General features: G+C 37.9%; 1 protein-coding gene across 1 annotated transcript in view; it reads left to right on the forward strand.

Annotated features, from left to right (window-relative positions):
- Positions 1-18,443, forward strand: part of LOC5572377 (ethanolamine kinase) — a 46,757-nt gene that overhangs the window by 18,447 nt on the left and 9,867 nt on the right. Inside the window, exons 3-4 of the mRNA XM_001660284.2 lie at positions 183-409; positions 479-701. Of these exons, the coding sequence (XP_001660334.1) occupies positions 183-409; positions 479-701 (450 nt within the window). The remainder of the gene's footprint in view (positions 1-182; positions 410-478; positions 702-18,443) is intronic.

An 18,443-nucleotide genomic window follows, 5' to 3' on the forward strand; every position in this document is an offset into this window, starting at 1 on the left:
CGCATCGCAGTAGGCGAGTTTTTGCGCATCGCGTTGCATGGCCTGCTTGCAATGCGCAATTCTAAACGCTGACGATTCAAGCCATTAGGCGCGAATTGACGTGCGACCTTGACGGGTTGGAGTTGTGAATCGTAGCTTCCTATGTTATTTGAAGGATTTGTGTTTGTTTGTACTTCTTCTAGGATATCGCAAATCTTCCCCAAGACGGATGAACTGAGACGTGACTTTGACGAACTGTACAAACGGTTAAAGCAGCTCAACAGCCCGACCGTGTTCTGCCACAACGATCTTCTGCTTGGGAATGTCATTTACAGTGCCGATCGAGACCAAGTCACGTTCATCGACTACGAGTACGCCGCATACAACCACCAGGCTTTCGATATCGGCAATCACTTTACGGAGTTTGCAGGTTTGATTTATCTTATTTTTATCTACCGATTGAACCAGCATTGAAGTCTCTCTCACTCTCACCCGTCAGGAATTGATGAAATCGACTATGACCGGTACCCGGCGAAGGATTTCCAACTGCGATGGTTGCGAGTATATCTGGAGGAATTCAACGGCGAGGGTGAGTGCACCGATAGTGACGTGCAGCGGTTGTACGTGCAAGTCAATCAGTTTGCCCTGGCGTCGCACTTCCTGTGGGCGGTTTGGGCACTCATCCAGGCGGAACATTCGACCATCGATTTCGACTTCATACAGTGAGTATTGCAATAATCGTCTAAATGACGCTGACAATAGTCTTTGAATTTAAATAATGTACACACTTAAATTATTTTACGGATTCCTGTAAAATCTCAACAGCTGAACAGTTCGGTGAAATAAATTAACGGAGTATGGTAAATTTTTACAGTATTCCGTGAAAAATCACCGGAATCCGTAAAATTTCGACGGAATTACGGTGTTTGTTAGCTGTTGAGATTACGGTGAAATTCACCGTAAGAGCTTAGTGTGTAATGTCTAGAATCCAAGCATACATTATGAATAAGCTATTGTGTATTTTATTCACCACTTTTCTCTTTTCCTATCCAGACTTAACCTAAATATACAACGCATTTATCATGGCAATAGAACTTACTTAAATTATTCATTTTATTTGTCATTTGTTCCAATATTTCAACATAATATTCAATGTTGAAATATTGGAACCTGGGAGGGAGGCACAGATACTACACACGAAATATAGAACAACGTTTGTTTGAACTGCAAGATAACTCCAGCTTGCCAACAACAATCAAGGCAGGCTTGGGGAAAATTGCTAGTTTTCTTTTATTGTGTACTTTCGATCTTTCTCGACAAACATAGAAAACGGGCCACAGTTTTCTATGCACTAAGTATTCATTTTCATTGGAAAAAGTAGAACGATGCGTTTTTCAATGCTTTATATTCAATCAGATTTAAAGGTGCTCACGTGACATTAATTGCATTATATGCATAAATTGATTTTCGATTTTTGTCACTTTTGATGAAATGCGAAAATGTGTTTTTAATCAGTTACGCGCTTTTTCCATGTTAGTCCAATGTTCGAGATCTGGGCTCACAGTGACAGTTCGTGACAGCGAAATCCCGGCTCACTATGACGTACAGAAATTTTGTATTGGTTTATCCCTCCCTGATTGGAACCTGAAAGAGAGGAGACAGCTGGCTTCGATTGCGATCCCCCAAAAGTCAGCGAAACCTGTCACGAACTGTCACTGAAAACCGGACCTCTTAGCTGAATGAAGTATGGGGAGTATTGTGAGGTGCACACTTTCAAGAAAATTTGTGTGCGGATTTTTTTTCCAAGATGTTGTTTACCATTGAAATGATTATTGAGTGAGTTTATTATTCATTTATTATTATTTGGGTACAAGTAAATGCTTATAAAAAATCAATTATGGGTTTCTGGCTAAGTAACGAGAATATCGTTTCACTGTTACTTCTAGTCTGAAACGGATACTAAAATTACTCAGTTGAAGAAATTTTATATCATCGAAGCATACTTACCACTACTTGATTTCAATGAACAATTCCGAATGAAGAGGATGTCAGTTAAACATACTTCGATTATCATATTTACGCTTTCGTATTTTCTTGGAACGATTTGAGCTTGCTTTCAATCTTATGAATCTTTTGATCATTTTGTTTTTCAAACCATGACAATTTGGAACCTTCAGTGGCAAAGTCTTCAAGCTGTTCTGAAGCATGAGAATATCAGGTTTGGTCAACTGTACATGGCTTTCAAAGAAAATGTTATCTTATTTTCCATTCAAACGAAGAACTCAAAAACATTTCGTGTGACGAAAACAAACGGTTTTTGACAAGCTTTAGCCAGAAGTTCTGTATATCTTCCATACTTTTTATCGAATGGCACTGATGACACACATTGATTGATACATCCGGAGCATGTACTACTTGTTCTATTGATACTACCCAAAACATATCCAGACACATGATACAGTGCATTAGCTTCAGAATTGTTTCTGGTAGACAAATACATTTTAGCTACCGCTGATGTATCAGTGTTTGACAAGTCGAGAACATCGCTTGAATTTACAGCGTCAATTTCTTCTCTCATATTAGATTCAGTAGTCTCATTTCGCTTTTTAACATTCAAATACTCCATGAATCCTACGAGATAGTCTTGGTCATCCGTGTCGTATGATGAATTCTTGATTGGTTGCATATATTGAGATAGCGCAATTGTTTGGAAATGATTTTTAAATTGCAATGGGGTCGGGCGACGTTGCTTCAGTCGAACAACGCCGAAGAGGCTCTCAAGACAATCTTGAATAAACACTGATGTTAACGCTGAACTGTACCCTTCATTCAAAAGATCTTCTTGTAATCTCAAAATTGCAGTTGTGGCCATTGCAGTGGTGGATTGCCAATGTTTTCAGTGGCCTTCGACACCAACCTATGAGTTAGAAAACAAAGTTATGTATTTTAGTAAAATATTTGCGGTTGGTATTGAGTTCATATACAGTGCTATTATCTTATAAGCATAACAATGATGAATCACAGTTGTTTGAGTAATTGTATACATTACATCACAAAAAGATGTATTGAAATGGGTATTAAAAAAACGTATACGCAAATATTATTGACGAATAAAAGTGAGGTTAAATTTAGTAAAATCGGTATTGATAACTCAAAATTGGCGCTTCCTAGACAACTTTGTTTGTGATGAAAATGTAGGAAAAATGCTTTTTATTAGATTCTTGATAAATTTTACGACATCATGTCAGAATTAGTTTACAAACTAACAAAATGTCATGTGATTTACGTCTTTTGGGATGCACATAAAAAAGCCAGCTGATTGATGTAAATTTGTGTCGAATTTTAAATATGTGCGTGTCTGATTCTGGAAATGTAAATATCAGTTCCATCGTTTTCGTGTCCTTTAATATGTATTATTACATTTTTTGTTCAATACATCTTCAAGGACACAATTTTGAGTTATTCCATCACTTACATCATTTGTCATTCAATGATAACTAGAATAACTTTCATTATTTTTAACTTAAAAATAAGTGTGTTTTCGATTTCAAATTTTTCCGAAACATAACCCAATTTTTATTCGTCAATATTCTATTGAAGCAATCCATTGATATTTTCTGGAGCTTACCTTCAAACCGGTCACAAGCTTTACCATCATATTGAGATGATCGATGTCCGCTGCATATTTACTCTTGTTACTTGGATCAAGGGATGATCATCCTTGACAAGACAAGCAAGATGAGGTTTTAAGTATAGGTTTTAATAGACACTACACAGCTCCTTCAAAACACAATTTATTATCAAAAAATGTGGCCAGCAAATAAGTTTTAACAGAAGCTCTTGTAGATATCTACAAAGCATTTTAAAGTGGGTTTTACCGAAAAGAACGTTTGGCACTTTGCAATGCTTTATTAAATCTGTTAGGAATGGATACATCTCTAATAAAACCTCCATAAATAACATCTAAGATCAAAAAGCACTGAAATTGTTACTTGGGGAGTCTATTGATCTGCTCGTCATAAGATCGTACCATTTCGAAAGATCTTCTAGAAAGGCCGCCGTTGTTCTTAAATCGTTGTTACTAGAAATCCTTTATAAGAGAGATTCGCGGAAGCTGACATTTCTGTCAAAGTGTGAGCCAATCGAGCAGCGAGAGCTGTCAGAGTGTGAGCCAAACGAACATGCGTTATGTTTGTTTTGAACTTTTATTGAGAAGTAATGTAATCCGCTTGAAATTATTTCGGTAAACATAATTTTGCATGAAGCAACAAAATGAAATGTTTTACTTTTTTGAATTTTTGTCAATGCGATTTTTAGTTTTTGATTTTTTCGGCTGTTTATTAGTTTTGATATGTAGCTCAAAGATCTATAACGAAACAAAATACTCTTTATGGCAATGAGGAAGTCATGTCCGTGTTACAATATTATTCTCGACGCCGAGCAAAATCAGCACTGCTGGTCTGTTGCCAAATCATTCCATTTTACTTCCGCTTATCTCTCTATAAAGGATCACTAGTTGTTACCTGATTGGCTGCCGCGACAGTATAGCTACAGTACCTCGTGGAATTGCTGACCTTCATTTTATCAACATTTTTCTCTATACGCCAGTTTTACGGCCTGATTGGCTTCTTCCGCTACTAGAACCTTCAAATGCTCTCTTGAAACAATGTCCGAAGGTAGATTTTTTAGTTCAACATACCACGATGGAACTTTGAAATATTTGTTAGAAATCCAATCATTTACAATACTTTTGAATAAATGTACGAGATCAGGAATAAATTCAAGCGTGCGATCTTGAGCAACAGGATAGGGTAAGGACCAGTTTTTCAAAGCGGTTTCTTTTTTGGTGCTGATTCCGAAATTCTGCCACATTGCTTTATTACTTGAACCACAATCTGATGTAACAAATCGCACTTTCATGCCAATTGATTCAACGTTCACTATAATATTATCCACTGCATCTTTCAACAGGCCTGAAGGAATCGAATTTCCAGTGAATTCATAGGCAATTACTTGTTTCCATCTAGAATATATACCAACAATCATGAAAACAAGGCCGTGCGTCGCCAGATTATCACTTGGAAGCATAGTCGTCTTTCCGAAATATTTTTCACTGTTTGGGCAGAACTCGTTTGCCTCATCCAAACTCATCACATCCAACACAATGCCACAATCGAGTTCTTTTAAATTCATGAGAGCTGCTTTAAACTTAAGAACCTCTTACACGTGATGTAGAAAACATGTTAGGTAAAGAACAACATTCAATTGAAAGGGCCATCATGACATAGGCTATAAATCAAAAGTTTCCATATATTTTTCAACGAACATAATCGATATTTTTGTAATTGGAAATTTTACCTAGCAAAGACCTTTAATCATATAAGGTATTTCATATTTAAAGGAGAATGTGTAGGGTATGAATATTAGCAGTTTTTAAACCAAAATCATTAATCTATGACTAGAAAACGAAAGACAAAACGTCGGAAACACAGAAGGTTAAAGTCGAAAGTTTGGAAATACAAAAGACTGAGAAGTAATTTAAGAAGAGAAAAAATGTCGAAGCTATTTGTATTTGTAAACCCAAAATCTTATGAAATATCATTGAAGAGCTATGTGAAAACCCCTAACCTATAATATAGTTTACCGGTATCAAAGTGCACTTCCTGAATTCTTCGCACTAAAGTACGGATGCTAGGCAGAACAAAGTAAAGTAACTTCGATATCTGCTCGTATCCAGATCCGCACGCAAACCGCATTCGCAGACCTTCCACAATTGTCTCATCCGACCACCTTTTAACTTGCTTCACTTTGCCAGTTGCCACGGTTAATTGCTAGAAAATTTGCTTTTAAACAAAAGTGCTTCTTTCTTCCATTTCATAGCTCGCGCTCTCCACAAATTTGAAAATCTAAGAAACATCTACATTAATGTTTTCACGACACTACATATCACCGTATGCATTGAAAAAGAAACGTTTAAATAAGCATTTTTTCTTACTATTTCTGCTTTCAATGTGATAAAATTATTTAAATTATTCAAACATTATGTAAACCGATAGAATAGAATTATAATGCCAGCGGCGTTATGTTTTCAGCATCTGAAAACCTTTTATCTTGGTGTTGTAAAAAAATATCTTCGGAAAAACGAATTTTTGTATTTAATATCATTTAAGCTACTTTACGAACAAGTGAGCCTATTGTAGCGCTTTTTCTAATTTCTGAACCTACAACGAAATTTGAGTCAAGTGTGCCTTAGGCAATTTGTTCTTTAACCTCTTCCAATATTTTCAAATTCAACAAATTGGGGTTATATCAATTCGACAATTCTAAGAAAGTGAATAATTGAAATTGAAACGATTTATTCATGAAGTTTTAAATACAGCGGAGATTCTCTCTTTGGAACACGACTGCCTTCCAAGTAGCGAATCTAACCCGTTAATTGGGTCGAGTGACAGTTGGTGAAAATATTCCAGCCTCACGCGTATGGAGAGCATATCGTCACGGAACGCTCATATACATATGGAGACTTCAATGGGACATAGGAAGTACACACAAAGTCAGTTTGACATCTACTTCTTACATTTGAGAGGTTTATAGTTGATTTTTTTTCCAACCATCGAGTTATGACATATAGCAAAGTTCCAACAAGCGAATCTCCATTGTATTAAAGCAAATCAGCACCAAGTTACGGTGGAAACTTGATGTTTTCTCAATTTTTTCTTTTCATCGTAAGCGGTTTCTTCAAAATGAACCTGTGAAACATTATCACCATGTTGATTCCCGTCTCTACTAAATGAAATAGCCATACATACACTGCATATTCTCATTGACTCTGTAACCTTCCAGTTTGTTTTCACTTCACAAAAATCAATCCACCGAGCGCGCAACAATGGATCAGTTGGAAAACGATGAAAAGAAATATTTGGGTGTGTTTTCCATTTCCTACCACATAATCTGACTTGGCATCGCATTATGAACGCACCGTAACACACAGAAACAAAAGAATTTGTTGGAAATATTTGCCACCGCAATTCAACGTTTCGCGAACAAAACTCGTTTTATTAGCGCCACTAAGAGTTTGAACATAAAAACGAAAACAAATCGGATGGAAAATGCACATGCTGACTTGATTGAAACCATTCAGTTTGAATTATTTTTCACATGAATGAAGAAGACTAAAACAAAGAAGACAAAACATCTGTCAATGAGCTGGCTCCTCTCTCTCAGATTGGAACTATGTAACTCTTTAGTACTATACCAGGGAGGGATCATCAGAGTAATTTTCAAAATTTTATTTTGAACCCTCTGCAGAGCTCTCTTCCAGGTATTGCGAAAGCTAGTCCATATTGGTACAGCATACAACATGGCTGTTCTGAAAATTTGTTTGAAGATCAAAAGGTTGTTCTTAAGACAAAGTTTCGTTTTTCTATCAATAAGAGAATAAAGACATTTTACATATTTGTTACATTAGGCTTGAATGCCCTTAATGTGATTTTTGAAAGTTGAATTTGTATCTAGCATGAACCCTAGATACTTAACTTCATCCGACCAATTTATTGGAACCCCTCTCATCGTGACAACATGTCTACTTGAAAGTTTCAAATAAAGAGCTTTTGGTTTATGTGGAAATATAATTAGTTGAGATTTGGAAGCATTAGGAGAAATCTTCCATTTCTGCAAGTATAAAGAAAAAATATCCAAACTTTTATGCAATCGACTACAGATGACACGCAGGCTTCGTCCATTGGCGGAGAGGCCTGTGTCATCCACAAACAGGGATTTTTGAAAAAGAGCATAAACGAGTAATTATTTTCATAAAGACCAATTTAGTAAGAAACGCATGTTTAATTTGTCTAGTTGCAAAGTTTTAATGCTTTTCTTTTAAGCATCAGCCGTTTTTATAAGCCTATGCTGAGATAGCAAATTTGAAAGTATACCTTAAGTTCAGTCAATAATTTTCAGTGATAAACTTTTGGCATGATCTACAATACCTTCAATGATGTTTAATCGTTTTTTTTGTTCTAAAGTTTTTATGAGTTTTCAAATATTTGAAGCAAATTGCTTTAAAATTGTGACTTAAGTTTTTGATATACTTCCATTCATAAGTGTTATAACGAATTTATAAAAAAAATCCGTAGCAAACCTGTAATTAGTCAAGCTAAGATTTGATTTTTGTTTAATTACTTCATCAGAATAAGAAAGTCTTATATAAAATGTGCTTTGCTATAATTAAGATATTATCTTGGAAAGTTTCATTATCTATTTATTTAATTGAAAAACAAAAATACAATGTATTGTTAAATTTGTACTTCCATTTCAACTAGCATTTGTTTTGATTTGATAAATCCTGGGATTTCCCGGGACAAACTTAGATTTTTATCCCGATTCCCGGGATGATCAAAATGGTTCATAGTTTGGTTTCAACTATATTATTTGGACATTGTAACATCACCATTGTAACGTACCGGGGCACTCGACACTGGTTTTCGAATTATTGAACAATCTTTTTTTTCTTCTCCACAATTTTATTTATTATTAGGCACACTAAAAGTCATCACAATTCACTAGCTTTCCGCCCTTAGAATCGTTCTTAAGGAATCGATGGAGACACTTTCACTTTTCCCTCGATTCTGATCGCTTATGTGGGTGGTTCCACCAATATGCCGAAATATACTTTATCCACCTTATCTCACTATCAAACAATCTCGACCCGGAATGACCTGCTCGTCAATTTTTTGACAGAAAATGCCCACTGAACTTTGAACGAAAATGTCGAATACAAAAAGTAGGTTTAACCCGAACGCCACACCTCCTGTAACGAACCGTCAGAACTGCGGGCTCGCCGCCAGCGATTGGGGTGTTTTATCGCGCTCCCGCGGGGAACTCAATCTCCCAATCTGAAAATAAAGAGAGGAAAGAGAAAAGCCAAAACGAGCGTCGCTGTGGCTCGGTTAGTGCAGCCATGTGACCGAGACCTTGTTGGGGCGTTCAGTCAGCGCTGTTGACACACAAACAAAATTAAAACAAAAACATTCTCCGGCATTGGAGCACGTTAACGAGCAACAAGCAGTAAGGTTCTTGTCTTCTGCTTACATCGCTTGTTTCTAGTTAACCTAGTGAAAACCCACATCTGATGAAATCCACTAACTTGCGTGGAACATCATCGAAAAAATAAAAGGGTTCTTTCTTAGATCAATGGTGATCATTGATCTTTCGAATTATTCGATACGGGGAGGGGAATGCTTCTTTCGGTCGGCAGGACCGCTACACCATTATGGGACCAAATGATGGCCAAACATTCAAACGGTCCATTTAGAAGAGGATTTCTGTAGGATAGGGTTATGCTATAAATCTATAGACCCATCATATAAATTGTGACATCATATAATTATGTTTCATAAGATTTACGTGCACACAATACATTTCATTCAAAGTTTATACAAAGACAAGTTCTAGGTGTTGCAGAACTGAATGATATTTATAAAACAATGTATATAACAGATCAGTTTATCTCCTAATGCGTCAAGCTTGACAAAAATTAGATGTAGAATATTGACTAAGCCTTGTAGTATTTTACATAGCAATATGGATGAAAAATTGAATTTTGTAAGATACACAAATAAATTTCTCATCACTTCAACTTGAAATTATCATTTATTGTGTTTTAGAATTTGAGCTTGTATGTTGACCATATGAATTCAACAGAAATTCGCATGATCCCGCTTGGAAACCCCGAGAACCCGATAAGAATCTTCAGATGTCCGGTAAGAATCCACCGAAACCCGCTAGAAAATTATTTTTATTAGCTGTATCATCTACCGGCATACTCAAGTGGGCTGGTTATTAGACCATTTTACAAAAATTGAAATGTCTGGGATTCAACCAGTCACCGTCCATACCTATTTGCAATGCCAAAACAAACTTCCAGACAAAGTTTCATCCAATTCGGAGAAGATTAGGAGGTGCCTCAAGTCAAACTTGTGTTTTTTGGCTTCTAACAATTCTAACGAGAATTTGGAAAAACGAAAATCAAAACCAATACACTAGCTGAACGTATTTGTAATACTCTACAACTTTTGTGAACATCAGATCCCAATGGAGATGGTTTTGACCTAATAAAATTGATTTTCGTTCATGAGAGTACCGGAGCAACATACATTTATCTAAAGTTGTTGTTCTACGAGATTCTCAAACCCATGCCCAATTTTAAAATTTCAACCGTTGTACTGTTCCTTAGCCTTTTATGGGCATTATAGTAGTACATCATTTTCATTTCCGATTTACAGATAAATTGCAAAAAAATCTTCGAAAGGACGACGTTCCTAATTTCACGGCATCTAGAGCTGCTGCCAAATGGCGCAATTGCTGACATGTTCAATATTGAACATAGTAGCTTTGCTTTTTAATGATTGATGATGTTGGAAGCAAACAGCAAGCAGATGTCATCAATGCAGTCATGATTCAAATAAAATTAAAGTTCGATGCCACGGGTTAGCGTGAGTATCTGAGAAAGGTGTTGGAACTCTATTTATATCTATGAGTATCTACTCATAGAGATTGATGGAACGTTGGGCAGCGTCCATTTATCACGTAACGCTAAAATTTTCAATTTTCAACCCCCTCCCCCATCCGTAACTTTTAGTATGAATATTTTAAATTTTCGTATAAGCCGTAACGCTTAAGCTCCCTATCTCTTGTCTCACTCTAACAATTATCATCGAAACTTTGTGGAAGCAAATCTCGAGTTTTAGTTAACCGATGAAGCTGAAAATGTGTTGGGTTGAGCACTACATATATAGAATCATATTGATACATTTTTCGCATCGATATATGGAGTGGTTCTTGGGATTTGCATCTTCAAATGGATAGGGTGATTATGATGACGTGCCGTGCGGCCAAGGTGAAGCGGCGTGTAACTCAAAGAATCATTAGAATCATCATTGATGTAATAGTAGTAGTGTCGCCTTTCTATGTACATTTTCAAAACAAACAAACAAAAAATATAACATTTGTGTTAAGCATATTTTTATGTAAACACATGGGAAATTTAGTAGATTGACGAGTATTGGAAATCAAAATCAACTCTTCAATCGTACATATCAAAAGAAAACATTATAATTCAATGAACGGCAACGGAATTCCTCTGTTTCATATTGGATTTATCGCAACGGTTTATGTTTGCAAGAGATGACGGTGTTGCCAGGTGGTTGATGACAGATTTTTCTAGCAATTGTTATATGCTTGTTTTCGGAACATTTGCTGCATATTATTAAAACTTATCATTTTGCAAATAGTTTTCCATCACAAGATCACTGATTTAATCATATTTCAATTATTTTTGTGATCAATTCACATTAAATGCTATGATTTTACAGATAGCAACTCTGACATCACTGCGCTCAACGATTGTGCACACACGATAGACGCGTCCCGACGCATCGCACTGTGGAGCTTTTCAATTATTTTGGGTGGTCCAAATTGATAAACTCTCGGTATGATTTTATGCTTCGTAGAGATGGCTCCTGTAATTTGAGAGAATCGAAAAACAAACAACGTATGAGTTTCAAGTTTACATGCTTTGCCCAACCTTTCCGCACTGAAAATTAATGCAACAGAAAAAAAAGTTGGATATTTTAGACTATAAACACAGGCATGCCTCAGTGTGCGGCGGCGGCGTCGATTCGCAGCAAGTGAAAACCACCGCCATAATAATTTTGAGTGTTGCGGTGGAAATGTGTTCCTTTAAGGAAAGTGAATGAAAGATTTATTTAGTGGAAGTGTAGTGAGCGCAATATGGAATCCAAAACACAAATGCTTGCCGCTGTTGAAATGTTATTGGGCCTAAAAGCTATCCAAAAAGTGGACTGGAGCGAGAATCTAAATATTTCATATAATTGTGTCCCAGGCTAATGACCAGCCACCTTGAGTATGCCGGTAGGGTCTTCTTCGAATTTGGAGCTCTTTTGAACAAAGCATAAGCATCGATATAAGAGCATCAAAAAGTCTGTGAGTTTTGAATTTCTTCTCGCCTCTTCAGCTCACTGGTCCTTTTATTGTGGAATTTAATGCATAACGTATGTAACAGTATCCATAACAATATAAGTGAACCAAGCAAAACTTCGTGTCTCTTAGCTTTCTATAAAATTTCTTTGACAATACCAGGAATAATAAATGACCCATCAACTGTTTCTATACGCTGTTTTGCCATCATGACACATGCAAACACAGTTTAATTTCAACAAGGTAATTTAAGCGTGTGATAGAGAGTTCGGTTTTGCGTCGTCCGATAGATTTTGCTCACGGTTTCGCGCGTATTTTCGTCGCCGGAGTTTTTTTTTTCCTGTTTTGGAGCGTCTTGCTGGGTAGTGCTTCGTGAAGCCCAAGCAGGACGGTTCGGTTTTGCGTCGTCAAATAGGTTTTGCTCACGGTTTCGGCGTGGTTTCGTCGCCGAAGATTTTTTTTTTCTGTTTTAGAGCCTCTTGCTGGGTAGGTATTTGGGAAGGCACAAGCAAGACGGTTTGTTTTCGGAACGCCAAGAAGTTTTGCTGTCAGTGTCAGTTTTGTGTTCAGTGATAACACATTTTTTCTTGAAAGCGTAACTTTTAAGTAATATTTAAACAAACTTTGTATGGTTCGTCACTGTAAGTGTCGGCATTATGCTTTTGTCTAATACAATTTCAATATACATATATTTTTTCTCTTTTTGACATTATTAAAATTTATCTTTTGAATTGTTCGACATTGTGAATGTTGACGTATTTTTTTTAAACTTCTACCACATCGAGACAAAATGCACAGTAATACTTATATGTAATTTTCAAACAAACTATGTATAGTTCGTCACTACAAGTGTCGGCAATATTCCTGTTTCATATAATTTAAAATATCTTGCATAACTTGTGTTCTCGCCCTGAATGACGTTGGTAGCCATGTGTGTGGCTTGTTGTTTCTGAGGATTTGAATGGAATGTCACGTTTTTTAACAACTCTATGGTGAAGAAAGGATCATTATCTACCTGCCAGTGGTATTGGTTTGGATGTTTGTACATTCATTTGCTCAGAAACAGCGAGCTGCACACGTGGTTGCCAATGGCTTTTAGGGCGTTATCCCAGATTATGCGAGATATATACATGTAATTTTCAGTTTTCGTCATTAATAAAAACATCTTTTGAATTGTTCGACATTATAGATGTTGGCGTATTTTTTAAAGCTTCTACCAAAAACTTCTCGAGACAAAAATACAAAACTAGCTTTAAATATAAGTCGTATATTTCCCCCTTGTCCATGGATAGCATCATCGACCAGAGGTGACTCCCAGATCTTTTACTCCCTCACTAATAAACACCCTTCCCGTGGTGATTGTGGAAATGCAGAGGTATTCTCGGTCTCTAGAAGCAACAATCATTACACCCTAACATTCCTTCCCCATCCCAACTGACAGTTAGGACTTGGCCGGCGCCGTTATTGATCAATAATATTAGATCTGCTAAAATTGCACTTCGAGAGTAAGCGGAAACTCCCATCCCTTATTCATTTGGATCGTAGTGCAATTCTTACCAGTTCCGATCAATCACGGAGTAGCAACCATTGACATGTACAGTCAGTCTATGCTATGCTATGCTATGCTATAATAAGGTAATTTAAGCGTGTGGTAGACTTATTGGGTATTCCTATTGGGCATTAAAGGTTTCTTGCGGAATCCTTAAGAGATATAATTATTTGCTTGAGACGCTGTGCAAAATCTCTCGATTCCGAGTAAATTTTAAGGCATCAGACGTCCTGTAAGTTTCTAGCGGAATGTTGTGATTTTTTACTTATATTCTGAACATTTCTAGCAAAACCTTGAGGATTCTGAATAAGTTTACAACGAAATATGGATGTTGCTGTTGGTAGTCTTAGAAGCAATATCGCAGCGGAATCCTAAAATTCTGAGCAATGTCCTTAAGAATCCTAGCAAGCTCTTGGATAGACGTCAATTCCTATATTACTTCTGTGCGGGTTTCGCTGCCAGACTCCAGCCATTTTGCCTCCGAACTTGTCCGGGATAGCGGGACACACGTCTTACCTCTGCCACTGCCTGAATACGAAAGAGGAGGATGCTTCGTGTTGTGCGATCGGGTGGGCTGATGCAGGGTTGAGTGACTGGTCGATTGCATATTGTAGAGTTGGATAGGGCTGTGCATGAACGGTCAAGGTATTCATATGAAGTAGGATATTGTCGGTTCGTTTATGATGCAGAGAACTATATTCATAAACCCACACAACTTCTAGGCAAGATCCAGTCAATTTCTAGCGAACCACTTCAGACTGTTAACGGATTCCTGTAGATTCTTAACGGACACCTGAAGATTCCTATCGGGATTTAAGGGTTTCATAGCGGGATTCTGCGAATATCTGTTAGATTTATATGGTTGATATATAATATGCAAGCTCAACTTCTCAAACTCATTTTAAATTGAAGTGATGAGAAGCTTATTTGTGTATTCTATGAAATTGTGAGCCACAGTTAGGTATCTTGGGGTACTCAAGCCAGTGATGCATTTCAAACTGAACGCGAGCCAATTTTGCACTAGAACGCAGCAAACATTGAACTCTCGTGCAAGATTCTGCACCTGCTCATGGACGGCCCGTTCAATTCAAATGCACAATGAAGCTTAAAGCTCAAATAAACTACTGAACTGATCAATGTTCAAGCCTACTTGATCGCTCGTTCAAACATTTGAACTAGAACGCAAACTGAACGCGTTCAAATGCAACTCTGGCTCAAGCGACTAGTGGGCCGCATGTTGAGCATCACTGTCCTATATCATTTTTCAATTATTTCTAGGGGAACTTTCCATCCATATTTCTTTAAAAAATACAAATGAATGCTTAGTCAATATTTTGTTTCGATAAACATTATAGTGTTTGTATATTCCAATTGATTTCAGCTGTTTCTGTGTGCCCTTTTGATTGTAGTAAATCATTTTATATAAGATACCATACTATGAACACTCGCATACTCTGAGATAACGCCCTAAAAGCCATTGGTAACCACGTGTGTAGCTCGTTGTTTCTGAGAAAATGAAAGAATAAGCACCCAAACCAACACCACGGACAGGTAGATAATGATCTTTTCTTCCCTATAGCGTTGTTAAATAACATGAAAATACATTCAATTGCTCAGAAACAATGAGCTACACACATGGTTACCAATGGCTTTTAGGGCGAGATCAGAAGTTATGCGAGAACAGAACATAATTTTGAAGAGCCATTTTCAATTGATCCAATATTGTCAAATTTGCCAGCAGAAGCGATAGCCATTAGGCCACCAACTCCGCCATTGTAAAATTTGACGCTTGGGCTTATTCTATTCTAAGTGGAAACCTGGAAATGCCAAAATTTCTTCCGGTATTCTCTTGTCACGCAGACATCAAATGTATCCCTATCATTTATCATTATCACGTCTATCTTTTGATACTATCAAATGATACTATCCCTATGGGTAGTGATAGGGATACTATCACTTCTTGAAAAATGATGGATAGAAGATAGACTTTATTATCTCTATCAATTGAAAGACGGATGGAGATACTATCAGCTTTTTTCATCACTGATGGATCAAGCCTATCTTTATCATCTATCTTTGGGGAAAAATATACTATCAGCAGATTTCCATAGCTATCCCTATCTATCCTATATCATTGAAACAAAAATAACGAAACCAAAATCTTGCGCATAATGGGAAAAAGCTAATAGAAATAACTCAATGTATGTTCTCATGGGTATTTTCGGAACGGGCGCGACGAGGGGATGGCGAAAATCGATGTCCGACGCCATTTTGAATTCCAAGATGGCGGCCTCCGGATTAGTGAAATCATTGGAAATCCATGAAATATGGGTATTTTCGGAACGGGCACGATGAGGGGATGACGGAAATCGATGTCGGACGCCATTTTGAAATCCAAGATGGCGGCCTCCGGATTGATAAAATCATTGTAAACCCATGCAATATAGGTATTTCGGAACGGGCGCGACGAGGGGATGACAGAAATCGATGTCCGACGCCATTTTGAAATCCAAGATGGCGGCCTCCAGATAAGTAAAATCATTGAAAACACATGCAATATGGGTATTTTCGGAACAGGCACGATGAGGGGATGACAGAAATCGATGTCCGACGCCATTTTGAAATCCAAGATGGCGGCCTCCGGATTAGTGAAATCATTGTAAACCCATGCAATATAGGTATTTCGGAACGGGCGCGACGAGGGGATGACAGAAATCGATGTCCGACGCCATTTTGAAATCCAAGATGGCGGCCTCCAGATTGATAAAATCATTGTAAACCCATGCAATATGGGTATTTTCGGAACGGGCACGATGAGGGGATGACGAAAATCGATGTCCGACGCCATTTTGAAATCCAAGATGGCGGTTTCCGGATTAATAAAATCAATGGAAACCCATGCAATATGGGTATTTTCGGAACGGGCACGATGAGGGGATGACGAAAATCGATGTCCGACGCCATTTTGAATTGCAAGATGGCGGCCTTTGGATTAATAAAATCATAGGTAACCCATGAAATATGGGTATTTTCGGAACGGGCACGATGAGAGGATGACGAAAATCGATGTCCGACGCCATTTTGAAATCCAAGATGGCTGCCTCCGGATTAGTGAAATCATTGGAAACCCATGCAATATGGGTATTTTCGGAACGGGCACGATGAGGGGATGACGAAAATCGATGTCCGACGCCATTTTGAATTCCAAGATGGCGGTTTCCGGATTAGTGAAATCATTGTAAACCCATGCAATATAGGTATTTCGGAACGGGCGCGACGAGGGGATGACAGAAATCGATGTCCGACGCCATTTTGAAATCCAAGATGGCGGCCTCCAGATAAGTAAAATCATTGAAAACACATGCAATATGGGTATTTTCGGAACAGGCACGATGAGGGGATGACAGAAATCGATGTCCGACGCCATTTTGAAATCCAAGATGGCGGCCTCCGGATTAGTGAAATCATTGTAAACCCATGCAATATAGGTATTTCGGAACGGGCGCGACGAGGGGATGACAGAAATCGATGTCCGACGCCATTTTGAAATCCAAGATGGCGGCCTCCAGATTGATAAAATCATTGTAAACCCATGCAATATGGGTATTTTCGGAACGGGCACGATGAGGGGATGACGAAAATCGATGTCCGACGCCATTTTGAATTGCAAGATGGCGGCCTTTGGATTAATAAAATCATAGGTAACCCATGAAATATGGGTATTTAAGGAACGGGCACGATGAGGGGATGACGGAAATCGATGTCGGACGCCATTTTGAAATCCAAGATGGCGGCCTCCGGATTGATAAAATCATTGTAAACCCATGCAATATGGGTATTTTCGGAACGGGCACGATGAGAGGATGACGAAAATCGATGTCCGACGCCATTTTGAAATCCAAGATGGCTGCCTCCGGATTAGTGAAATCATTGGAAACCCATGCAATATGGGTATTTTCGGAACGGGCACGATGAGGGGATGACGAAAATCGATGTCCGACGCCATTTTGAATTCCAAGATGGCGGTTTCCGGATTAATAAAATCAATGGAAATGATTTCACTAATCCGGAGGCTGCCATCTTGGATTTCAAAATGGCGTCAAACATCGATTGCCATCATCCCCTCATCGCGCCCGTTCCGAAAATACCCATATTGCATGGGTTTTCATTGATTTTCGTAATCCGGAGGCCGCCATCTTGGATTTCAAAATGGCGTCGGACATCGGTTTTCGTCATCCCCTCTTCGCGCCCGTTCCGAAAATACCCATATTGCATGGGTTTCCAATGATTTCACTAATCCGGAGGCCGCCATCTTGGATTTCAAAATGGCGTCGGACATCGATTTCTGTCATCCCCTCATCGTGCCTGTTCTGAAAATACCCATATTGCATGTGTTTTCAATGATTTTACTTATCTGGAGGCCGCCATCTTGGATTTCAAAATGGCGTCGGACATCGATTTCTGTCATTCCCTCATCGTGCCCGTTCCGAAAATACCCATATTGCATGGGTTTCCAACAATTCTTACACTCTTGAAGCCGCTAAATATGATATTTAGTTAATTTTCTATGCCCATAGTCCAACAATTTATATTCTATAATATTATCAATTGATAGAGATAGAACCTCTATCATTATCAATTGAGAGATGTTGTACTGATAGTATCATCATGAGAAATTTTTTGGATAGGGATACTATCCCTCTATCCTCTATCTCTGATAGAAACCGTTCTCTCAGTGATACTATCAGAGATAGACAAGAAGTGATAGTATCATCTGGCTAAACTGATAGTATCCGTTGTCTATCAGATAGATGATAGTATCATCGTCTATCTGATAATTTTGATGCCTGTTGTCAGCATTATTATTTACAGCATATCAATGATATGATATAAATATTAAAACGGCCAGGCCCACTGT

Source organism: Aedes aegypti, chromosome 1 (assembly GCF_002204515.2).
Source record: "Aedes aegypti strain LVP_AGWG chromosome 1, AaegL5.0 Primary Assembly, whole genome shotgun sequence".
Taxonomy (NCBI): Eukaryota; Metazoa; Arthropoda; class Insecta; order Diptera; family Culicidae; genus Aedes; species Aedes aegypti.